This window comes from Aphelocoma coerulescens, chromosome 5, assembly GCF_041296385.1.
Source record: "Aphelocoma coerulescens isolate FSJ_1873_10779 chromosome 5, UR_Acoe_1.0, whole genome shotgun sequence".
NCBI lineage: Eukaryota > Metazoa > Chordata > Aves > Passeriformes > Corvidae > Aphelocoma > Aphelocoma coerulescens.
The window spans coordinates 1778553-1803606 of NC_091019.1; the positions used below are offsets into that span (position 1 = coordinate 1778553).

The 25054-nt window shown below is 55.1% G+C and overlaps 1 protein-coding gene across 1 annotated transcript; it reads right to left on the reverse strand.

Annotated features, from left to right (window-relative positions):
* Positions 1–1603: 1603 nt before the first annotated feature.
* Positions 1604–25023, reverse strand: IGHMBP2 (immunoglobulin mu DNA binding protein 2). The gene is given in 16 exon segments (XM_069016222.1): positions 1604–1883; positions 1885–2073; positions 3477–3649; positions 4027–4854; positions 6736–6859; positions 7153–7247; positions 8190–8308; positions 8736–8918; positions 13469–13643; positions 15399–15546; positions 17583–17783; positions 18506–18669; positions 23111–23208; positions 23722–23914; positions 24189–24358; positions 24936–25023. Coding segments are annotated over 16 exon segments (3087 nt in total). The 5' UTR covers positions 25010–25023; the 3' UTR covers positions 1604–1730.
* Between the last annotated feature and the right edge of the window lie 31 nt (positions 25024–25054).

Consider the following 25054-nt stretch of genomic DNA (forward strand, 5'->3'; position numbering starts at 1 on the left):
GAGGAAGAGAGAGGAAAAGCCTGTGTGGATCCTGTCTGCTGGTGGGCTCTGGCCCAAGCCAGGTTTGGGATTTTTGGGGAGCTGATTCCCACTCTGGTTTGTGCAGGGTGATGGAGCCCCTCCTGGCACAGGCTGGAGAGCAGAGGATGCCATGGGGCCACATGCCTCCTTGCCTGGAGCCTTGGCTTTTCCCTGCCTGCAGGATGCTGGTGGGAAGCCAGGCTGGGAAATCTGGGGGTGTCCGGGGCCCTGTGCCAGGAAATTGGCACCACGGGATGAGCATGGGCTGGGATGTGGCTGCTTGGATGATCTGAGCAGGGAAAAAGGTGTGAATGAGCCGTTTATGTTTTTTGCCCTGATTAAAAGTAACTCCGAGGTGAGTTCTCCCCTGAGCTGGTGGCACTTTGCCCTTCCCATCTGTCCTGCCTGACCCTCCCTTTGGGACACGGCTGTGATGTCCCTGTTCCATCACCCACCTCTGCTCCGGCTCCTCCCCCTGCCCATCTCCACTCACTGATGCCCAGATTCCCTTCTCCCACAGTTCCTCCTCCCCACCTTTCCTTCCAGGAGCCCCCCTGTCCCATCTGCTGCCAGGGGAGCCGGTGCCATCCCTCCATGGGTGACACATGGCCTTGCCCTGGGCACTGAGGCATGAGCCAAGGAATGGGGGGGGGGGGGGGTTGAAGGATGAGGTTTTCTGAAGGATGAGGAAGTTTTCGTGGGAAGTTGTTCACAGCCAGTACCCACAGGCCACAAGGTCTGGGGGAAAATTTGCTTATTAGCTATCCCAGCCAAGTATTTGGGAAAACAGGGACACAGAAATCCCTGGCTGTCTGGCAGCTCCTGCCAACTGCTGAGCTTTGCTTGGGATGAGGTGACTCCCACAGGTGCTGGAATCTGTGATGCTCAGCCCCAAAATGATGGGGAATGTGTGGGTCAGGCATTTTTATAGTGCTCCTCTCCAGTCATTCCTATTTGGAGGCACCTCTGCACCTTCTCCTTTATCCTGCGCTCAAAAAATGCTGCTGCAGCTGTTTTGGTGGGGAGATGGATGGACCATGAGGGGTTAGGAAAAGGTCCAGGAGGGACACAAGGCTCCCTCCCACCTGGGAGGGCTGCACAGAGCTCACGTGGCTGTACCTGCTGTCACTGTGGGCTTTCCCAGTGGGAATCAGCCTCCAAGGAGCTCTGCAGGAAGGGCAGGACAGGTCTGGGAAGCGTCAGGGAAGGGACGGGCAGCAGTGAGGAGGGAGAGACCTCCCAGTGCCACAGGGAAGGCTGGCTCTCCCAGGGAAGTGCTTCCCTGAGCTGGAGCGGCTCCGTTTGGGCTCGAGGCCTCCCCATTCCCATCCCTGTTCCCATCCCCAGGCACAGGCAGAGCAGGGCTGAGCCCCTCCTGAGCCCCTGGCCCAGGTGGGGAGGGAATGGCTGCGGTGTGGACAGGCCGGGTCCCCCCAGCTCCGAGCGGTGCCGGAGGACTGCCGGGCTGGGACACAGCCATTCCCTCAGTCATCCTCCCTGGAGCACAGGGTCAGCTGGGCTTTTCGGTGCCTCCCACGCTCCTGCTCCTGGACATCCACTTTTTGTGCTCCAGGGACCGATGTGACAGTGACACTGACAGCTTTGGGTGTTTAATGCCCGTTCCACCCGTGTGCCCCGGCCCCTGAGTGCATCCATCACCGTGTCCGTACGGATAACCGGGACAGCACAGCAGCTCTCCCTCCCCTGCCTCAGCCCTGCGGCTTGGAAAGGCTCCCAGCTCCAAGCTTTCCCCCCAAAATGGAACCCCCCACTCCACCCAGGCCCAGAACAGCAGCTTCACCCTCGGGGGGCTGAGCTGTGGCTTTGAGGTTAAAAAAGCAGCATTTGGGTCCCTCATTTCTCCTTGTCTTTCTTCTTGCCCTTCCTCTGGCTCGTCAGCTCGCTGAGCTTCTTGTCCAGGCGCCGCTGGAGGTGGGCTCGCTTGGCAGGATCCAGGGATTTGTCCTTGGAGCCGCTGCCGGGATACAGGATCCCTTCCCGGCTGATCCGCTGCCGTGCGTGGGCCTTGGCCTTCTCCCCGCAGCCGTGGGCCTGGCGGGAGAGAAGGGACAGCGGGCCAGGGACCGCCCGTGTGGCAACCAGGGGCTTGCACTCCCTGAGCCTGCAACTCCCTTTCTACCTGCTTTGCATCCCCCTGAAATCAGCTCCCATCATTTACAACCATTATCATTATTATTATTATCACCATCATCATTATCTATTATTCCTGTGTTGCCATATCGCTTTATACACTTGCCTATTTTTATAATTTAAATTTATTGGTTTATGATGATTTATTTTTATTTATCGTTGTTTACTATTTATTTTAATTTTACTTGCACTTAGTTTCACTTTATATTTAGATTCTATATTTTTATGTATTTATTCATATACTTAGTGTTTAAAATTAATAATTAATATTTATGATTCTATCTTTTATTAAGCCATCATTTATAGCTCCTCTCGCAGAGAATGAAATACAAAGATCCAGGTCCTGGGCTCTGCACAGCAGGTAAATCATCCTTTGGGATGCTTCAAGTGGCTCCTTCCACCCCCTTTCCAGTGAATTGGGAAAGGTCTTTTGGAGAATGGGAGACCTTATTTAGCCATGGATCTGCTTTAATGAGCCAACTCCAACACTGGAATTATCTCCCACAGCTGAGATCCTAAAATCTGACCCCTTTTCCTGGCCCATCCCAGAGTCATTTATGTTTCCATGGAGGGGGGTTCCAGCCTGTTCCCTCAGAGCCGTGACAGCCCTTCCTGGGGCTGATATGGATTTGAATCCCTACAGCTGATGGAGCCTCGTTACAATTCAGCAGGGAGAGGCCATTCTGCAGGGAATAAATCCACATCCTCCTGGATGGTGAGTGACCATAAATACAACTAATCCTTGCCATGGAAACAGATAGCTCTTGACAGGGGGAAAAGCTGTGCCTAGGATTTATAGGGCTGCTGAGCTCCAGGAGGCTCCACAGGGCATGGAAACTGTGGGATAAGCGACAGGAACACAGAGGCAATTCTGAATTGTTGGCCAGGCAGCACTGCTCCGTGCCTGACCTGTCCCCAGGATGCAGAGAGGATCTGCAAAGGGCTGGGAATCGTCCTCAGAATGCAGAGGGAATGTGCAAAGAGCTGGGAATTGAGTCCAGGCTCGCTCGAGCCTGAAACTTGTGCTTCTCCATTTCTGCTCCCTGCCTCACTTTATCCATACAGCCTCAGAGGACAAGTGCCAGAAAATGGTAAAGAAGGGCACAAAATGAGAGGAAAACAGAAAAGCCCTCAGGAGGAGGTGAGCAGAGCCCAGGTGTCAGCACCTGCCAGCCCTGTGTACCTGAGGTGGGCGCAGGCTCTGACAGGGAGGGGGGCTCTGCCCAAACTCCCTGCAAGGAAACCCTGCCCGGGGAGCTCCACAGGGAAAACTCCCAGGCTAAGCTCCTCCTGCCCCTCCTTACCTCGGGGATGTGGTGGCTGAGGCAGAAGAGCCGCTGGCAGTGGTGGCAGAGCTGGCCCAGGGTGGTGACAGAGGCCTTGCAGCGGGGGAAGCCACAGGTCCTGTCAGCTTCGGTGGCAGCCGAGATCAGAGCGTCGAAATCCTCCCCGGCCGCGCTCCCGATCACCGGCTTTCCTGGGAAAGGGGAGCACACACCTGGACTGGGGCCTGGAATCAAACCCACCCTCCTGCAGCCACAGGGCAGCCTCTGCCTTTACATCCTTCAGTGTGGGCCAGGTACTTCCCTCAGCTCCTCTTGGGAGCCTCCCATGCAGCTCCTGAGCCTCTCTCAGGGAAAGGGTCCCCAGTGTTTTTCCTTTGACTTAAGGAACGTGCCTCCAGGTATCCAAACCCCTCTCCCTGGGTGCTGCAGCCAGTTCCCACCTCCCTGCAGCTTTCCAGGAGCCACACGCTCCATGCACAAATCCCAAGGTCTGGAGCAACCCCACTGGGATTTAAGATCCATTCAAGGAAGAGCATTACTTGTGCTGGTTAGGAAAAGCTTGACCCACCTTTGGCTTCGCTCTTGTCCTTTTTCCTGCTGCCACGGCTGGGCTCCTGCACCTTCCTTGCTGCCTCCTCCCGCCTGGCTTTCTCCCTCTGGACTCTCTCCAGGTGCAGGGATTTCAGGTCCACTTTCCCTGAGCCCTCGCTGCTTTTCCCCGGCTCCGCGGGGTCAGGGGTGTTCCCGCTGGGATGCTGGGGCTCAGGAAGCGGCTCGGAGGGCAGCAGGGGCTCGGAGGGCAGTGGGGGCTCGGAGGGCAGCGGCGGCTGCTGGGGGAGTCTCTTGCGGACACTGATGTACCTGTCCCGGCCCTCCCCGGAGCTCAGGTGCTGCAGCCCGCACTCCTCCGCCAGCACGTGAACCAGCATCCGCTCGTGGGAATTCAGGGATGCTGGGAAATCCAGCTGCGCCTCGCTGCTCGCCAGGAAGGCCACCAGCATGGCCCTGAACCTGTCCCCACCCTCCTTGGTCCCCGAGCCCTCTCTCCCAGGCCCAGAGGTGCTTGGCGAGCTCCGTGCTCCTGGTTTCTGGCTCCCTGCTCCGGCTGCCGCCGCCTTCAGCTTCCCGGCCGGAGCGGGCCGTGCTTTGGGGCCCGGCGGTTTGGGGCCCTGCTGGCGCTGGGCCCAGCCCTCCCCGGGGTAATTTTGGGGCACGAGGTCATCCAGGTACTCGAAGGCGGAGCGCACGAGGCCGTGCTGGGACAGGTGGTCCAGGAGGCGCCGCAGGAAGGGGCGGCTGCCCACGGTGTGGCTGTCACACACCACGGCCACCTGGCGCCGCGCCCGCGTCACCGCCACGTTGATGCGCCGCTCCTCGGCCAGGAAGCCCACCTCACCTGGGAGACAGGAGGGAAGGGATGCCAGAGGGGGCAGGGCTGCCTCCAAGTAGGGGTTTGGTCCAAGTGATCCAAGGATTTCTTTGCTGGAGGGTGGGAGTTGGCGTTTATGGGCTCTGGTCCCTGCTCACACCTGCTCCTCTTCCTACCTGTGTTCCACAGGCTCCACACTGAGCTCCTGGGGTTGGGAAGAGGACGGAAGGCACGTGGAAAGGGGAACTATCTCCCTGCCTGGCCCACGACACAAGCTCAGCTCGGAGCTGGGAGCAAACACAAGATGGAGCAGCGTGGAAAAGGCTCACCTTGCGACAGAGGAGGGACTGCAGGTAAAGAACTCCCCCTGTCCTACAGAGCTCCCAAACTCTCAGAGGGTCAGTAGGAACAGCCATTTGGGAACTTGAGGAGGTTCTGCTCTGCTCACAGGCAGCAGCGAGAGCCGGCAGTGCCGGGATGACTCAGGCAGGATCAGGCAGTGAGAGCGGAGCGTGGGTGGTGCCGAGCTCCAGGCAACAGCAGCAGGGCAGTCAGGAAGAGATTAATGCCATCTCTGCCGGAGCAGTGCCCAGCCTGGCTCTGCCCCAGCAGCCTCATCTGTGCTGCCTTTGGGGGACGGGCTGAGGGGGAGCCCCTCTCCCTGCTCTGAGAACAGTTCCCAGCTTCTCCGATGAGGTTTAACCCGGCTGCAGGGGCAAGTCCAACTCCTCTGAACCCTGGAATGGTTTGGGTTGGGAAGGACCTTAAGGCCCATCCAGTCCCACCCCTGGCCAGGGATACCTTCCACCATCCCAGGTTGCTCCCAGCCCTGTCCAGCCTGGCCTTGGACACTGCCAGGGATGGGGCAGCCCCATCTTCTCTGGGCAACCTGTGCCAGGGCCTCACCACCCTTCCAGGGAAGGATTTCCTCTTAAAAGAAGGTTTCCTGCTGGATCAGGAATGGCTGCAGAGGGACAGGTCAAGGAGAAGCCTCCCCATGCCCCCAGGAAAGCAGTTCCTGCCCCACACCTGAGCTTTGGCCTCTCCCTGTGCAGGAGAAGGGGCTGTGGGACACTCACCCTCCTGGAGCCACCAGCTCCCACCAGCATAGGGGTGAGTCACTCCTGGATCAAGACTATTCTTAGTGCTGTCCCCACCTCCATTCTCCCCACAAGGCTGCTTTTCCTCCTCTAGGCTTGGACAAAGAGGCACCTCCTCCTTCCAAGCACATTTTCCCCCCTTTTTTCCCCTTCCAGCCCTCAGCATTTCACATCCAGCAGCACATGCGGGGCAGCAGGGCTGTGAATTTGGAAAGGGAATTGATCCCAGCATGGAACAGAGGTGATCACAGAGTGATCCTGCTCAGCTGGCTCCACAAAATCCTTCAGCTCCCCCACAGGAGCCTCGTGCCCCCAGGGCAGCAGCTTTTTTCCAGCTATTAACTTTCACTGCCGCTGCTGATAGCAAAGAACTTGATTTTCCGCTCTAGATTTTGCTCCCAAAAGCAGCATTTTCTGTGCATGGCTTGGGATGGCAGCTCCTGCTCACTTTCTGCAGGGAACTGACCCAAAATGGGCTCAAACCCCAAGAAATTACCCCCCAACTCCCCTAAATGTGGAGCTAATGGGATGTGACATTCTTAGGGCTCTGGTTTAAATTGTGTGAGGCCTCAAGGGCCAGGAAACCTTCAAACTGAGCACTCCTGGACCTGCTGTACCACGGGAGCCTCCTCTGCAGCCCTGACAGCACAGAGATTCATTAATTAAACAAGAACGGCTGAAAAGGGAGGGTTTGCCAGTAAATCCACCCAGAGCCAAGTGTTAGAGCCCTGCAATTAAACCACAGCACTTGGCTACACGACTTCCATCCCACTCCCCGGGGAGCAGCGCTCCAGCAGCGAGCTCTTACCTTTCCTGTTGGATCTGACAAAGGACAGGATCACTGCCTCCTTCTCCCTTCCCTGGAAACCATCCACTGATTTAATTTCTAGCTCGGGGTGGCTGTGGCCAAGGTGCTGTCGGAGCATGTCCACCTGAGAAACAGGCCAAGGGTAGCTTTTAAAGGAAATACATGGGTGAAAAGGATTAAAATGGCACCATCTGGGGGAAAATCCCTCCCTCCCAAACCCACAAGGATGAGCACTGGCATCTCCTGAGGCTGGGAGTGGAACACCTGACTAACAGCTCTTCCCTCCACGGCCTCCGGCTGCCCAAAGGTGCAGGAGTTGGTGCCAAATGCGGGTTAAATTTGGCTCTGCAGGTCTCTGGGATCTTGTGGTACTCCGTGTGCAGGGAGAGGGGGGATGCCAGGAGAGGGACAGCTCACCTGGAGGTTGTAGGGAGCCACCACAGCGATGTCCTTGGCCTTCACACCGGCGTCCACCAAGGCCTGGACGTGCATCCCCACCAGCTGGACCTCCCCTGGGACAGGAACAGAGTGTGACAGGGAATAGGGGCTGGAGGAATGTGCCCATCTCCCCCAAAACAGCAGGAAAGGCTGCTACAAACTGGTTATCCAAGATGGTGCCTGGTTCAGAGGGATCTAAGGGGAAAAATTAAATCCTATACGAATTCTTTCAAGGTTTATTGGCTGGGCTTCTGCTTTGCAGCAAAACACAGTGATAAACATCAAGGCTCTGCAGTGAGCTGTGCCAAAAGGCTGCCTCCCAAATTTGGGGAGATGTGCTTCTAATCCCCTGCTCCAAATCCCCGAGTTCTCTCAGAGCAGGCTTTTTGGCTCTCTGTGAGGGAACAAGAGCCTGCTGTGTTCAGCAGGGCCCTGGGAATGGTGCACAGAAAAATGGGGTGCTTGAATGATGGTGGGGGTCAAACAGAAGGTGAAAGATATTTAAACTGGTAAAAACTGCCCTTGCATTTTCCAGCCTGACTTTGCATCCAAGCTCCGTAATGAAACCTAATTTTTCAGGTGAAAACCAGCAGGAACTCAGTGTTCTAGGAAAATCCATGGAGAAGAGCCAGACAGGATTTCATGGACTGAGAGGTAATTCTGAGCCCTATCCACAGCCTTCCCAAAACAGGCCTGTGCTCTGCCTGCTGCTGTTTGCCCTGCCCTGGTGCAAAGCACCTGCCACAGGCATTCTCCACCCTGTCCCAGCCCTCAGCATGGAGAAATGTCCCTGTAAGGGGACATGGCAGCCAGAGTGGCCATCCACAAGCTGGACACTGTCACCAGAGCTCCAACACAGCTCGGAGTCCCTGGAGCTCGAGGATTTATGGAGGGAATGATCTCTCAGCTAAGCAAGGCTCTCTGGGAGCCCACCTTCCCCAGGGGGACATGTCTGGGATGTGGCCAAGCCCATGGTGGGCTGAGCACCTCAGTCCATCCATCCTGGCCAATGGTACCTGGATTGCCCTTGGACTGTTCATCCTCCACTTCCAGCTCGAACAGGCCACAGCCAGCGGTGTCTATGAGCAGCAAGGGAACGCCGGTCTCTTCCGTGGAAGACACGCCTGGCAGGTCCCTGCACAAGGTATATGGGAAAGGGCCAGTTACCATCGCTGATGTTACAGCAATATCCAGACAAGCTGTGGCTGCCCTGTCCCCAGAAGAGCCAGGCTGGATGGGATATGGAGCAATCTGGTCTAGTGGAAGGTGTCCCTGCCCATGGCACGGGACTGGATGGGCTTCCAACCTTCCAACCCAAACCACCCTGGGATTCCATGATTATCACAGTGGAGGAGGACACAGAAGACAACTCTGCCTCACTTCTGCTTACAGGGCAAAAAGGACAAACCCCCCCCAGGCAATGTCTCCTCGATGAAGCAATGGCTGAAACAAAAACACCGCCCTGGCCACAGGAGGAGCGGAAAACTCCGCAGGGAAGGGACAAACTGGGATGAAAAGGACATTTCAGCTGATGATGCAGCAGCAGAGAGCAAGTGACCCACCTGAGCAGGTGCTGTGCCACGGAGGGGTGTGCGCTGAGCCGGCCGCCGTAGAGCTCCGAGGACGCCCATTCCATGATGTCCCGGTGCATGCGGTACTGCACCGTCAGCATCCGCACCGCCCGCTCCCCGTAGTGCCCCGCCAGCCGCTCCATCAGGCTCAGGGACAGCCCCTCGGCCGCGGCCCTGCGCGGAGAAAAGCCTCAGAGCGGGAGTGTCCATCCCCCAGTGACGGCCCAGGGCGGGATGGACTCGGCCAGCCCTTCCCCACACGCGCCGTGTCCGTCGGTGCCGAGGGTGCCCGTGGGAATTCTCTGGGAGCACTTGCACTCCAGCCCTGCTCAGCACCCTCGTGCTGAGGGTCTCCCCTGTTCCACCTGGGTGCCAACAGTGCTGCCTGTCAGACCCTCTTCATTCTGTGAGATCAGAGAAGCCTGGACACGGATCCTGCCTCCGGAATTCAAGCAATGCCAACCGTATGGCCTGTGGAGTCACCACCCCTGGAGGTGTTCAAGGAACACCTGAATGTGGAACTCAGTGCTCTGACAAGGTGAGGATTGGTCACAGGGGGCACTCAGTGGTCTTGGAGGTCTTTCCCAACCTCAGTGATTCCAGGATTCCATGATCCATCAGTGTAAGGCTGCAGCGGTGTTACTCCGGTGCACTAGGATCAGAGCTCCACCCCAAAGTTTGGAATGCTCAGTGTCAACACAGCAAGACCCCTGCTGCTCCAGCATTTCCATCCTTCCCTGGGCCATCACCCTGGGCTAACGCATGGATGCACCACACTCATTGCTTTTTCACCCATTAAACCCCCATCACATCCAGCAGCACCCTTTCCTCCTATCTGTGGCACAAATCAATCAAATTCCTACTGATCTCAGCCTTTCAGGAGCCTATTTGCTTTCCCCGGCCCCACAGAGCGTTTGTTGGGAGGCACTGTCTGAGGAAGAAGGATGGAAGTCGTTGCGCTTGGATGCTGCAAGCGTACGGAGATTTTTCACGGAGGCTGACGCTGAGGGGTGCTGGCAGCTGCCAGACACAATAAAGCAGCACGAAGGTGATGGAAGGATGACAGGGGAGAGCTCAGGAGAACGCTTTCCATCGAGCTCCGGGGCACGGCACGCATCCGATGCCTGCCGGGGGAGTTCCAGCGCTACGTGGCCCCACAGCGAGCGGATGGTGGCGGCACCGGCCAGCCCTGCCACGCTCACCACAGGCACTTGGGAAACGTGACAAGACACTGCCGAGTCATTAAACCTGCAGAAGGGACAATTAAGGACAAATCTTTCCAAGAAGCCGGGCCTCATTAGCTCTCCTCATCGCTGACTCATAGGATGCAGCGCACAGGCGAAAAAAAGGGGAAAAACCTCTGGATGGACAGGGCTGCAGGACTTGGGAGGCAGAAGTTTGCCAGAGGTGGGCTGGGCTGGGTGGGGTGAGGGGGCAGAGCAGGATGTGGGGTTGGGGGATGCATTCCAGTTATCAGGAATTAGCTTGGCTCTCCCAGCTCCGCTCTGCCCACAGAGCGTGGATCTCCTGGACAGGAAGGAAATTTAGCACTCAGGTGCAGGCACATGCCTGAAACAGCCACTAAACCTCACAGCAAGCCTCAGGAATGATGCTCTTCCCTACCCTTCCAGCACCATTCCCACTGCAGGGATCCGCAGCAGGTTGGTTATATGCTGAATTAATAATGAGGAATTAATCTGCCTGGCAATATTTCACCTGTTAATAATTTTCTATTATTTTACCACTCAATTAATTCCTACAGTGGTTGATTTCTCTGCCCACAAAATCCTGAGTGCCCTGAGCAGATGGTTTTTTACCTATCAATTGCTTTAGAGAAATAAAATTGGGGTAAGAGGTTGGACAGACAGAACCATGCATGGGATGCTTGGGAATATCTACTTTAAAGTACAGCTGGGAAGGTAGAATTCCCAAAGCCAGGCCACAGCAGGCAGGAGTTGTTGCTAACCTGGCTTCACCTTGTTTTCCCTGCAGGAAGTGCTGTGCTTGGCCAGCCTGCCCTGTACGTGTCCACAATGATCAGCACTAGGAGAAAAACAGGGAATTGTTTCCCATGGAAGGCTGGAACTGTGTCCTCAGTCATGGCCTATCTTTTCTTATTCATCCCTGAGACAGGAGATGCTGGTGTGACTGATCCCTGCAGTACACACTGGATTTGGCTGGAAAAGCCTGGAGAAGGCTGTTTTCCCACCTTAGGAACTCCACATTAATGGAGTTTTTAATAATAATAGTAATTAATACTAATTAATTCATGGATGTGCACCCAGGACATTTCAGCTGTGGAGGCTACCACAGAAACCCAAGGCCTGGCGCTTCAATGGCAAAGTGAAAGCAAGTCCATTCAGACCTGATGTGGGAATCAGCACATGGATTTGGGATGATTTGGGATGGTGCAGACATCCAGAATGACCACTGGCAAACTAGATGGCAAAATGTCCCTGTGTTTGTCTAGGAGATGGGTTGAGAGCAAGAGGTTTGATAAACATCTGCTGATATCTGAGGGGAGTAAAACCAAATTAATACATCAGAGCCCTGATGTGGAGATGAATTTGTCGGGAAAAGGGTGGAATGAGGGCTCCAACAAGGCAAACAAATGTTCCTGTCAGACCGCAGGAAGTGCCCTGGCATGGAGATGCCCACTGGGACAGGGACAAAATGGAGGAGAAGGAGGACCTCCAAGATGGACGTTGGAAGCTGCTGCCTGTGAGCCTCGCTAGAGCTGCCGAGGGGGATCAGAGGGGGCTGGAATGTGCCAGCATGGACTGCACGGTGTGTGTGGGGATGCCCTCTGCATCCTGGGACAGCTCCAGGTGTGTCAGAAAGCAGGGAAGAGGAGCACCCTTCAGACTCTCCATCGAACATTCCCTAGGCCTCACGGAATCACTGCTGACAGTAACAGGTAAATGCTGACTCCACGGAGGAAAAATAGAGTCCCAGAGCATTCCTGCTGGACAGAGGCTTCCTGCCTGAGCAGGGCTGACTTCCCTGCTGTAGTAACAGCCGAGCCTCCCGCCAGCCTGGATTCATCCCGGATAACTTCAGACCCTTCCCCGTGGCCCCAAAAATAGGAGCCCACCCACTCCAGGCCCGCTGTCATCAATGGAGAAGGGGAAGGTGGGCGGAAGGGTTGGAGTCCTCCGCATGAATCATCCCTGGAAATAGCTCCTTGCTTCCTCTGAACCACAGAGGAGGTGGCAGGTGATTCGGGGCCTTTGTGGGAGCTCTGGAAATACCCACGGAAGGAGGTGGAAGGGACCTGCCTCTGCGCTGCTTCCCGGGCCTGCAGGGAATGTGCAAAGCCCAAACCAGGGCTCTCCAGCGTCCCATTTATTTGCATCACATTGTTCAGGCTGGGAAAGATCCTTGACAGCATGGAGTCTGACCGTTCCCCCAGCACTGCCGAGGCCACCAAGTCTAGGTGATGGAGAGAAAAGCACAACTCCCCAAGCAGGAGGAGATCCAGGAGCTCTGCAGGACGTGAGGAGCTTTTTGCTGCTGGCTCCAGCCAAGGCTCCTGGCAGCAGCCACCGTGACAGAGCAGAAAAAAGCAGCTGCTGTAATGTTTCTGGAGTGAAGAAAAGCTGCCTTGTCTCAAAAGAGGGAGCCAAAAGTGACATCAGCTGAGCGTCAGCCCCGTTCCAGAGCAACAGAGCTGGGATTTTTACTGTGTTTTGCCCTTAATCTGACAGTCTGGGGTAAGAACCAGGCTGAGGCTGCTGAGGTGGATCCAGCTGGATGGGCACTATGGAGCACTATGGAGCTAGGATGCAGTTTTTCTGGAGGAGAAGAGGAACCTCATGCACCACTTCCAGAAAATAATGACAACCCTGAAATTAGAAGGGCCAAATGGGCAATTTCTTCTTGCTACCAACAAGATACTACTCCAAAACGTGCCTTGCTTGGAAAACCCAGGCATGGAGAGGTGGCCTGCAAATTCCCAGGGAATAAACAGCAGGATGCCAAGGGTGCAGGGCTCTGGAGAGGCTTTTGGAGCTCACCAGCCCAGACACCTCCAGGCAGTTGAACATGTGTTTATCACCTGCCACGATCAGCAAGCTTTTGGGCATCTGAGAGAGGTAAAATGAGAGGATGCTGCAGCCCCTGAACGTTGCTCTCCCTATCTCTCAGCCATGTGCCGAGAGCTGCTGCCTGCCTTGGATTTTTCATTTCCTGTGTTCAAAACTCAAGTGAGATGGCAGATATGTGTCTTGTTCATTATTCTCTGGAAGCAGGAGAGGACGTTTATGAAGTCAGTCCCATTTCTCTGCTTCTGTGGTTCAGTAATTCCAGATTTGGAACTGCCTAAACCAGATAAACATGAGCACATTTATGTTTTAAATTACTCCAAGATTCCTCAGAACTCTTTGCAGTATCCCCCTGGAAGCACAGGCAATTTGCACTGTCCCCAGCTCTTTTTCACAAACTAACTGTTCTTATTATCCACGTTGTAGGGATTAGGAGGTTTTATAATCCCTGAGGTGTGTGATAATGCAGCATCTCACTGGGCCAATTCAGATATTAATACAGTAAATAAATAAATGTGGAAACCACAGAAGCAGAACTAAAGGAGAGACTTGGATTAGCCTGAGGATGAGCCCGAATTCATTCCACAGAGCCTGCAGGCAGCACAGAACTCCATCATGAAATGTCTCCCATTGCGAGGATTCAGAAGCTGCACAAAACCCAGGAGGATCCAGGATTTTTACCTGTGGGAGATGATGGTGGGGGGCAGCTGCTTGTGATCCCCAGCCAGGATGCACTTGGGAGCCTTCAGCAGAGGGATCCAGCAGCTGGCTTCCAGAGCCTGGGCACACTCATCAATCACCACCAGGTCAAAGTGGGTTTCAGGCAGCAGCTTCAAGGGGCCGTCTGAGGAAGCACCTGGTGGAAGGAGAAGGTTCCCAACTGAGCAGGGAAGTGAGGAAGAGCGAGGAACCTGCTCTGGAAACAAACCTCACCAGCTCTAATAGTGACTGAGGCAAGTGAAATCATGTTTCTTTGCAGAGATTTAGGAATCCAGCCCTGCCAAACATGTATCCACTGGTATGTGTAAGTCAGGATTGTTTTTGCCAGTTCCTCTTTGTCCTTTTTTCCCCAGCATCTGGGCCCAGAAGCTTCCAAGTATCTTTGGGAACAGCAGCAAAGCCCAGATGCCAAACAATATGCTCCAGTGCTTCACCCGGAGCAGAGCAAGGAACACCCACCTTCCTGCTGCCCCCCAGTGCCAACAGAACTCCTCATCCACAGCACTCAGAGGGTGAGGGACTGGGGACCCACCCGTCTGGTAACCGAGGGACACCCGGGGAGGGGGAGATGGGCTGAGACCCCACTGCCTCTGCTCCTCCCTGTGGCACTGGGAAGAGGGAAAGAACAGGAGACTGGAACCAGACAGCCACAGCGAGGGCTGATTTTTAACATCAGAAGTCCATCTGTAACATCTGTCTCCTTACAAACATCCTGCTCTAACCCAGACCTACTGATACTGATCCGTGCCTTGATCAGAAATCTGAATTCCAGGGGCGTCCAAATCTCCCTGCTGTTCCCAAAGAAAAAGGATGCCAATGGAGGAGAGCAGGGTGGAGAAGCCAGCCTCCCAGACCAGGGGATTTTTATTCACAGAAATGTTTTTTCCAAAGCTCCTGTGCTATTGCAGCTCGGAGAGCAGGGATTTGGCTTTGCCACTGTAAATCCTGCTGCCTCTACAGCTCTGCATCACCTCAGACGTTCCAGTACCAGTTTGCCATCAAAGGCACTGTTTTCCTTCCAAAACCGTTTTCCAGCCTGTATGAATCTGCTCTGGTGAGTTGTACAGATATAACTTGACTTTTACCACTTGCACAGACCCCCAGCTGGCTGGGAAGCTCCAGTCCCAGGGAGAATCACAGCTGATCAACAAGAATACCAGTTCTACTGGGAGAAGGAAATCTCTCCCCCTGTCTTTCAGGCAAGTTAAAAGAAGAGAGAGGCCAATTCCCAGGGACTAAGACCCGGAAGGATTTATCTTTCCATTAACCTTCACTCCAGTAACTTGCTTTTTGTGACCTAAAATTGTTGATGTTTCCTTTCACAAACGACCCTTGAGCAACCAGATCTGAAGATTGTAAGTGGGCCCTGGAGGATCAAAAACCTGAGCCAGAAAAGCCTTTCCACATGTGCCAAACCTTCCCACCCATAGCTGCAGGCGCCCGATGGACACCTGGAGCTGCTCCCTGAAGTCCTGTGTCACACCATTTGGGTGAGTACAGAAGCAGCCCCGTGCAGCCGTGGGAGCGGGCTCTGGAAACACGTGCTGGATTCCATCAGTCCTGGAAGCGCTCCAGGCAGGGAAGCAATCCCACGTGACTTACGCAATCGGGAGCAGATTGCACACCTCCAGCAGCACTTGTTTACTCACTGCACTCCCAGCTCCTACTCAGAGCTACCAGGGGCCCTTCCAGATCCATATTCTGAGCTCAACAACATCCTGTGCCAGAGTGGGAGCTGGGAGAACCCCACTGGGGAGGGGTTTGGGAGACTTTGCTGAGCTCCCAGGAGCTCAGAGCAAGTCTCCCAGCTATCCCAGCAGGATGCTGCCCTGCAGGGCACGTGGTTCACCTGGCAAAGGGAGGGAAAACACCGAGCAGGAGGATCTCACACCTGTGTTGGTGGCAAGGACAATGCCGGCCTGGCTGAGGGCTGCAGCCATGGCAGCCTCTTCTCGCTCCTTCAGCTCCTTCTTCAGGGTCTTAATCTCACCCATGAAATGGCTTCGCTCTCCCTTGTCTTGGGCCTTTTTGGTTTTTGCCTAGAAAATAGAAAAATCAGGATAGAGCCAACTGCTGCTACTCAGTTCTGGCCATATCTGCGACCAGCCAAAGCATGTGGGCACAGAGCACAGAGGAATGCTTGGAAAGAGGGGTCTTGTTCCTCTGCTGAGGGAGAGACTGGGATTTCCTATTTTATTCTGGGGAAGCAGAGCCCTTCTGGAAGCAGGAGGGCTCCCCAAGCCCCAGCAGCAGCTCTGCCATCTCAAACTGGCCTCTCCGAGCTGCTGGAAAGGATCCAGGGCAGCACCCAGACAGGCCCAGGGCTTTTTTTAACAGGTATTATGAAATGCATCTACCACCCCAACCCACCAGCACTGGGCACCAGCACTTCCAGAGCAGCAGCCGTGGGACCACAGCTCAGATGTGGCTGACTGAGCAATCCCAGATGGAAACTGGGATTATTTCCCTGGAGGTAAGGCTGATGACTTGAGAAAGATGAAAAGGCTGCAGACAGAAGCTCTTACATGCAGCTAAAACAGTAAGACTTGCTGGTTCCTATGGTCATGCCATGGATGGATGGATGGATGGATGGATGGATGGATGGATGGATTTTCCAGGGTCTACCATGGATCAGCTCAGCCACCTGTTTTGGTTGAACTCATGGGTATCTAAAACTGTGAAACCTCCATGTGTCTGTCAAGTGTGGTTGAAATGGGCTCAGGAATTCCAGGGGTGGGATCACAGGCCCTGAGGAGATGGTCAGTCTGGATGTCACCCATTCCTAGTTAGCGATTAGGAATTTCAGCTCTAATCATCCCCACCTGCCTCATAGGGGCTCCCCCATCCACTCATTGGTCTGGGAGTCTATTTAAGGCCAGCTCATGGAGTGAGCTCAGTTTCTTCCCTGGACTCCCTGCCTCATCCTCCTGGACTGCTCCCTGACCCTGCTCAGCATCCCTGGGGTTGGACTGGCCCTGGACCTGTGCTGCATTTCTCGCCCAGGTACTGTGGGGCTGAAACCTTGCTGGGGGCAAGGGCCATCCAGAAGTTGAGGTGAGGGAAGGAGGCACAAAGGGGTAGGAAATGCCCACGGAGGGCACAGGTTTTTATTCTGTTACTGCTCCTTCTGTGGGCTGGGGTGAAGGGAAGGAGGGAGAAGAGGCAAAATGTGGAGTTGCAAAGGGAGAAATTGTTCCAGGGACAAATAGGGCATGTGGCAGTGGAGAAACAGGCAGGAGGAGGAAAAGATGGGTCAGGACCTCAGATAGATGAGCTCTCTGCAGCCAAGGGCAGCTTCTGTGACAGAATCCTCCCAAGGACATGAAAGGGAAAATTAATCACCAGTGAGAAAGAAGGAAAATAAATAAAGAAGTAAAAAAATGGCTTTTGGACAGTGCTGCCACCAGAAAGGGAGGGAAAAGAACCTAATTAGCATCAAATCCTCACCCCAAGTAACGGAGCTATGTTGTAAGATAAGGTTAGGAAAATTAGGGTGAGAAAGAAGAAATTAAGGATGCATTTTTAAATCTGCTCTGCTTCCTGCTTGAGGTGGCTGAGAGTGGGAGGGAGTGTCAGGACAGGCAGAGAGCTTGTTAGGAAGTGACTTAATGATGGGAATGTTTCTCTGGTGAAGAGGAGGGCATGGAGCAGGCCAGACAGGTGATGTGAGGGGCAGTAGCTCCCCACACAGCAGCAGGGACTGGGATTTTCCCACTGCCATGAGGGATTCAGGCAGGAGTTCTGCCCTCCAGCACACGAAGATCAGAGAACCCCAGAATGGTTTGGGTTGGAAAGGACCTTATGGATCATCTCATTCCACCCCCTGCCATGGGCAGGGACACCTTCCACTAGCCCAGGTTGCTCCAAGCCCCGTCCAGCCTGGCCTTGGACACTGCTGGGGATCCAGGGGCAGGCACAGCTTCTTCTCTGAAATAGCCATTCCAGGGCCTCCCCTGCCTCACAGGGAAGAACTTCTCCCGAACATCCGACCTTCCTAACCCCCAGCCAGAGCAGTGGGATTACTCCAGGCCCCACACGTGCCCACCCCCGCGGGACGTGCTGCAGGGCCACGCACCCAGGCCTGGTCGATGTCCCTCCTGATGTCGGCCACGATCTGGGCGTTGTCCCCGCGGGCCAGGACGGCGTCCAGGGAGTGCTGCTGGATGGGCTGGAGCAGGCGGGCGGGGTGGCCCAGCCGCAGCAGCCGCGCCCTGCCGCCGGCCAGCCGCTCCACCAGGTTATCCACGGCCACGTTGGAGGGGGCACAGCACAGCACCTGCCGGGCACAAACACGGCCTTGGCACCTCTGAGGGCACCCAAAGGCTGGAGCAGAGGAATCCAAGCAGGAAGAAGCAGAGAGAGGGAGACCAGTGTGCTTCTGTTGGGAATAAACCGCCATCACAGGTAATTCCCTCCCTGCTTTGCAGCACGTGTGTAGGGTCCCCAGTGAACACCCAACCTGAGCTCTGTCAGGACCTTGCTGGAGCTGCTGGGGAAGCCCCTGGACCCTGCAAGCCAAGCCAGGCTCTGGATTAGCACAGATCCAATGGGAACTGCTCCAGCTGCCAGAAAGCCCAGAGCATGCAAAATAATCACAGAAACCTGGAATGGTTTGGGTGGGACCTTAAAGCCCATTCAGTCCTGCCCCCTGCACCTTCCACTATCCCAGGTTGCTCCCAACCCTGTCCAGCCTGGCCTTGGACACTGCCAGGGATGGGGCAGCCACAGCTTCTCTGGGCACCCTGTGCCCGGGCCCCACCACCCTCACAGGGAAGGATTTCTTCCCAATATCCAACCTAAATTTCCCCTGTTCCCACTTTGAAGCCATTTCCCCTTGTGGTATCACCCCAGTTCCTGATGAAGAATCCCCACCCAGCTTCCCTGTAGGCCCCTCCCATAACTGGAAAGCTGCTCTGAGGTCCCCACGCCAGGAAGGGTGGTCACTGGTGGCCACCTGAGGTGGTCACCTGTCACCACAGCCCTGGCACCGAGCCTCACCTTCAGGCCCTGCTGCACAGCCTGCAGGATGACCTCCACCAGCGTCGTGGTTTTCCCTGTGCCGGGAGGCCCGTGGATGATGGCGAGCTCCCTCTGAGCCAGGGAGAAGGACACAGCTTCCCTCTGAGACTCATCCAGGGAGGCATTGAAGAACTCCAGAGGCTCTGGGGAGACAGCAGGACAGTCACTGGGACCTCAGCCCCAGCTGGGAGCTGGCTGAGAAGCACAAATCCAGGAACACACGGCGCTCTCTGCAGCCAGCCCAAATCCAGCTGATAATGAGGAGAACGCTGGGAGGAAGGCACTGAGGGGGCTGGAAGACCCCAGAAGGTAAAATTAAGCATTTCATGTTTCCAAAACAAACAGGCATCCATGCATCCTGCATCCTTGCTTCCCCAGCCCTGATATCTGGCCTTCAGCCAGTCAGTGGTGGAATTCCCAGAATTTAAGAGGCATTTAGCTGCTCCAGCATCAAACAGGTAGGTTTTCCTGGCTCTGGAGGGAGCTCTGGGTTTGTTTTGCAGGAGAACCAGCATCTTTAGTGAAATCTACAATGAAAATTGGGGAGGAAGTAGCAGATCTGGCAAACAAATCACTGCCAGTGAACAAACCCAAGGCAGCACCAGCGAACAAGCAGGAAAACCTACAGAGTCTGTGAGCAGAACAGAGCAGCCCCGTGGTGGCCAGCCAAGACTGGGAATGAAGGCAGGAAAAGGTACAAAGAGCAACTTAAATGATAAAACTAAAATTAGTTTCTGCTTTAGGAAGGGAGGAAAAAAGAGGAAAGAATATGCAAATTGCATTAGAAGAGAATTGGTTTCACTGCAGAGACCGAATTCTCAAAAGCTCCTTTTTAACCTGCCAGATTTATCTCATTTAGGCCCAAATTGATTCTCATCCCCCCCCCCCAGTCCTGCTCCTAATCTCCTTGTTCATTATGGGAGTTAATTACAGCAGGGATGATGACTCATTACACCGAGGTTTCCCGAAAATAACGTTCCCACAAAAGCTTATGTAAGACACGTCTCTGGGCATCCTTCCCTGCCGGGCATCATGTGCTTCATCCCTCCCTTTGCGTTAAGGGCTGGATTAAAGCCATGGAAGTTTCTCCTGGTTTTAGGCAGGTGAACTCACGTGCGGCCTGGGGCTTTTGAAGCAGCAGCACCACCAAATGAGGTTAAACAAAATATACTCATTGAGAAGGTGATGGGGAAGAGAGAAATGGGGCTAGAGGTGCTTTTTGCTGCCACTGCCTCTTGGTTTAGATGTAATTTTTGGGTGAGTGTGTTAATGACTAAGAGAAGAGCAGGAAGCATCCCATGGGCTGGGGGGAAAAAGCAGGAATAGCTTAAAACCTGAGAGGCTTTTCCCACAGTGAGGAACAGCCGGGCCGTGGGAGTCATTGATGTTTCCTTGCTCAAGGATGAGCTCAGGAACTTCTCCAGGCATGTGCCCACCCTCATCCCTCCTAAGCACACGCTGCCACGAGCTGCTGTGTGGGAAGGCTGGGAATGTGCCTCTCCTGGGCTGGCTGCAGTGGTGGGGAGGAGGGAAAAGCCTCCTATGGGATGCTGTGGCTCCTCCAAACTCTTCTCCCTGCAGCAGCCGGGCTCCAGGTATCCTCATCTGAAGAAATCCCTGCAATGTGTCTCCCTGGTGGCTGGGTAATTGTTCCCTGATGCACAGCTCTGTTTATTAGTGTTGAAAACCAAATCACCTTGGCTGCCCAGGCTGGTGCCCCGACATTCCCAGGAACTGAGATGCTTTTCTGCACAGTTCCAGCTGCTCCGGTGAGGCAGTGGGTGGGCGGGTGATATCCAAGCCCAGGAAAGGGGTCTTTGCACCAAAAATGGATGGGAACAGCCCTTTCTGGGAGGAAGAGCCCAGGTTTTCCAGAGCTGGAAGCCCTTTCCAAGGTATATTCCCCACCAAGAGCAATCCAGACCCTCCCCAGCAGCTCCTCCCCGGCACAACCTCACTGCAGCCAAGCTGCTGGACAAAATCCAGCTGGGTACTTCAGCCTGGATCAGAACTTTCCCTGTTCTCCAGACAAAGTATCTGGCAGCTGAGCTGTCTGGACTGCTTAGTCTTCCCCAAGAGCCTCAGGGGCCTCTCCACAGCCCCTGTGATGACAAGAGGTGTCACAGGGCAGAGGGATGAGGAGCATTTCGGGTGTTTTGCAAGTGGCTTGTGCCAAAAAGCCAAGGAAGTTTTTCATGGAAATCCCAGGTGCTTTCCCAGTGCTCTGCTGCCAGGCTGGCTTTTACTGGGGACATTCCTGCCTTTTAACCAGGATTTTTAATTGCTTCTTTCCCTCTTCAAATGTTTTTATAGCCATGGGCTGAATTGGACACAAGCCAGGCCTTCTGGAGCCAGTGCTGGGATGAAAAATGAGCCTCCCTCACTTTCTCCAGCCCAGGAGCACAGGAGAGAGCTGGCAGCTATCACTGACCTGCACAGGTAAGGCAGAGCCTGCGTTCCAAAGGGAATCCAATCCTCTTGCATGGCCAGGAGCTTGCCAGCAGAGCAATGCTGGCCTCTGCTGGCAAGCAAAGCCTCTCTGCTCCCCCCCATTCCCAAAATGTGGGGGTGCAGGGGTCCCACATGGATGCTGGGAGCAGGGGAGGATTGTTTGGAGGAGATTTCAGGTGTGGAAGCTCCAGCAGGGCCATGGGTGCCAGGTCAAAGTGGAAGGGAGACAAGCAGGGCATTTTGGATGGGTGAGCACCTGGATTCTGCTTCCCAGGGAGTCTGGTAAGGGCAAAATTCCTGCTCAGTTCAGAGTCTGCCCTTTTTGGAAAAATTCTTCTCCCACTTGGCACCTTCCTGGAGGCAGCAAGGTGAGGTGTGGAAGTGCTTTGTGCCAGTCCCAATCTTTGCTGCAGATCCCAGGTACCCACTGGTGATCCCTTCCTCTCCTTTTGACTGTTCTTAGGTTATTCTTCCCACAGCCTGTCCCATGCTTTTGTGTTATGCCAAGGGTATTTATCATTGCATTTTTAAGTGCTTTGAAAGGACTTGGGCTTTGATGTGCTGGGTTGGGCTGCTGCTGTCTGGTAATTAATTACTGAAATGCACAGTGGTTATCAGGGCCCACCTACAAGATTCCCTGATTGAAAAATTAGGATTCTCATCTTTTCCCCCACATTTAAATTAAAAATCAGATTTAGGCTGCTGCTGCTGCACATTTCACCCGCTGGAGTGGATTTTGCCCTCTCTCCTCCCCGTGGCTCCCTGGTCTCTGAGGGAAGCGAGCTCCTCTGGCATCCCAGAATGGTGTTGACACAGATGTGTGTCTAGACAGCCAATTTCATCAGCTGTCCAGGACTTATTGACTCAGCCTGCTGCTGATGGGTTTGTATGAAACCAGGTAATGGACAGGATGAGACAGATCCCCAAAGAAACCAGGCTAATGGGTGCTCGGTCATGGAAGGAGAGGCTGTGACGTGGAAAAGCTGCCTGAATGCAGGGAGGTTTGTCTGCCAGAGCCCTTCCGCTCAGGGCAGGCTTATTCCAAGTTATTATCACTTAATTCCTGGCTAGTACAACATCTCTCTAGCTGGGGAGAAAGCAGCTCTGAAGTGAGGGGGTAACTGTGAGGCCTCTGTGTTCACACTGCACCTCCTCTGTCTGCCTAACGTGGCTCAATCCGTCCATCCACATTCCCAGTGCTGGGGAGATGGAAAGTTCATCTCTGCGCAGCCTGGCACAGCAGAGTGATGTGGTGAAAAGGAGTTTTCCTTCATTAGAGGCAGTTCTGCTCCCCCAGGGGTGAAAGCACTGTTGAGGGAAGTCCGTTGATTAAAATTTAATTATTTTATTTAATATTAAAAACCTTGAGTGCACCAAGGTCCTCAGGCAGCCAAAGGGCTAAAAGGTTTGACTCAGACTGGGATCAGTGCTTAGAGAAACGGGGATAGGACCCATTAACACCCATTTTTTGTCCCTGGTATATCCTGTCAGAAGTCAAGCCTGGCTGGAGGGGATGGCAGAGAGGCAAACCGTGGTGGGCAGCCCAATCCAGGAATCCAAGGAAGACAGACATTGCAGGGAGCTGTGGAGGGGAGGAAAAGGGGCAGAACCCTGGCAGGGATGGACGGCACGAGTGGGGAGAGCAGAGACCTGAGCTCTGCACATGGCTCAGACACAGCCCACCCTTCAGCCCAGCCCACCCTCAGCCCTCATTCCCTGACTTTTGCAGCCCAGATGATCCTTCCCTTCTGTCAAGGGATAAAATCCATTAGCAGCTGTTGATACCTGATACAGCTGCTGATCAGAGGCTTTGCTCTCCCCGTGGCTTCTCCGAAAGGTGAAGCTGTGCCACTCCATCTTTCGTTTTTTTCCAGAGAAGCACAACAAAGTGGGCACTACTTATACCCAAGTTTTTTGTCAAGGGTCTTTCCCTGAGGGAAATGTGCCCAGTATAAACCAGTATGAGCACAATGCTACCAGCTGCAGCACCACTGGTGCCTCACATTCAGCACTGAGGTCTTTTCTGCAGCAAAGTGGCTGCACGTGTGGATAAAAACTGGGATCGGAGCTATCAGTGTTCCCATGGGCAATTCCCAAGGATGCCCGTAAAGCCTGATAAAAAAGGATCCTTACTTGTTTCAGGGAACGCCCTGGGAGCAGAGGCAAAGAAGAGGACGTCAATCAGGTCGGAGGCTGGGCCACCACGGTACTGCTTGAGTGCAATCAAAGCTCTGCCAAAGAAGGGAATATCCAGGTTACAGGCACAGCAGGAATTCCTCTGGAGACTCCCAAGGGCCCAGGGACAGGCTGTGAGTATGGACTGAACTATTCCAAGGCTGAACAATGCCACCCCACAGGACTAATCCCATGCAATTCCTGCATCCCCCAGCCCTTGCACACACATCCCTGTGCTGGCCAGGCTTCCACTTCCCACCGTCCCTGCTTGGTACAGCCACGTGTACTTTTTCAGGACGTTTATCCCGCAAGGAGCTGTTCACTCCTGCTGCCAGGATGGAAAAGGCCCTACACAGAACCCAGAGAGTTCCAGAGGAAATGCAACAGGGCCAAAGCGCAGCCAGGAGAGGGGAAGGGAAGAGCAGGACCAGCCAGCAGGTGGGTAAACTGAGGCTCTTGTGAGGCTGTAGAACGACAAATCCAAACTGGGAAGGGTCTGGGAAGAGCTTTTCCAGACTAACCTTGGCACTCCTCACCCCTCTGGGCAGTCAGCCCGGGTGAGCCCTCACCTTTTGAGCCTGTTGTAGGTGACATCGTTGGCCAGCTTGAGCAGGCGGAAGGAGTGCTCGTGGTCCACGGCCAGCTCCCCATCCCGGGGCTCCTCCAGGGCCACCGTCACTGCCTTGGGGGTGACACGTGTCACCACGCCCGTGCACAGCGGGTCCCCCTGCCCGGCTGACTCGTACAGCCCCACGATGTCCCCTGCAAAGGTTTGAAGGCAGAGCGTGAGGTGGGGCAAATGTGTCACTGTCCAGAGAAGCTGTGGCTGCCCCTGGATCCCTGGAAATGCCCAAGGCCAGGTTGGACAGGGCTTGGAGCAACCTGGGATAGTGGAAAGTGTCCCTGCCCATGGCAGGGGGTGGCACTGGATGGGCTTTAAGGTCCTTTCCAACCCAAACCATTCCATGACTGGAATGAAATTGGACACCTCCAGGGATGGGGAATCTTTCCTTGGAAGGACAGGAATGTCACTGACCAGGCCCAAAGCTGTTGGAGGGAAGCTCGGTGTCCGAATCCCGATTCCTGGGCTGCAATGTCACGAGGAGACGTCCATAGAGGCCGGTTCTCTGGCTGGTGACCTGGAGCTTGAGCAAGCAGACACCTCTCCGCTGCAATTCCTTCAGGGAGACGCTCTCCTGCCATGCCCTGGGAACCAAACACGGGTGGGGACACCATGGGGTAAGGCTGAGGGCCACAGCTCCAGGGGACAGTGTGGAATGGCCTCATCCTGGCTCCTGGCACCTCCATCCTCGCGGCTGGGTAAGTGTCTGTACCCCCCGCGTGGGCATCTAAGAGGGTGTCCTGGTCCTAAGGGGGCGAGTCCAGCAGGATTCCCCACGGATCAGAGCCCCGTGGGGTGGGTTTCCTGTTGGGGTGAGCTGGCCAGAACGGTGGGATTCCAGCAGCATTCCCACAGGTGACAGGAGGGTTTCCCGGAGGTCACACGGGCTTCCAGGGGAGGATCTCTCAGGGTTTCCATAGGTCACAGTGGGTCCAAGGGGAGGGTCCCTGAGATCCCCACGGGTGACAGAAGGCTGCCAGGAGGGTCCCTCTGGGTTTCCTACAGATGACAGGGAGTCCCAGAGGAGGGTCCCTCTGAGTTTCTACAGGAGATAGTGGGTCCCAGCTGAGGGGTCCCTCTGTGCTCCCCACAGCGGTCCCGCCCCCCCCCCCCCGCCGCACGTGTCCCCGGCCGTCGGTGCCTGTCCCGTGTGTGCCGCACCTGCTCTGTGCCAGCTCGGCCTCCCGCTCGTCCCGCAGCAGCCCCAGGTGCCGCTCCGCCGCCTCGGCCGCCATGGCCCGCGCGGGCCCCGCCCCCTTCCCCTCAGCCGCCCCGGCCCC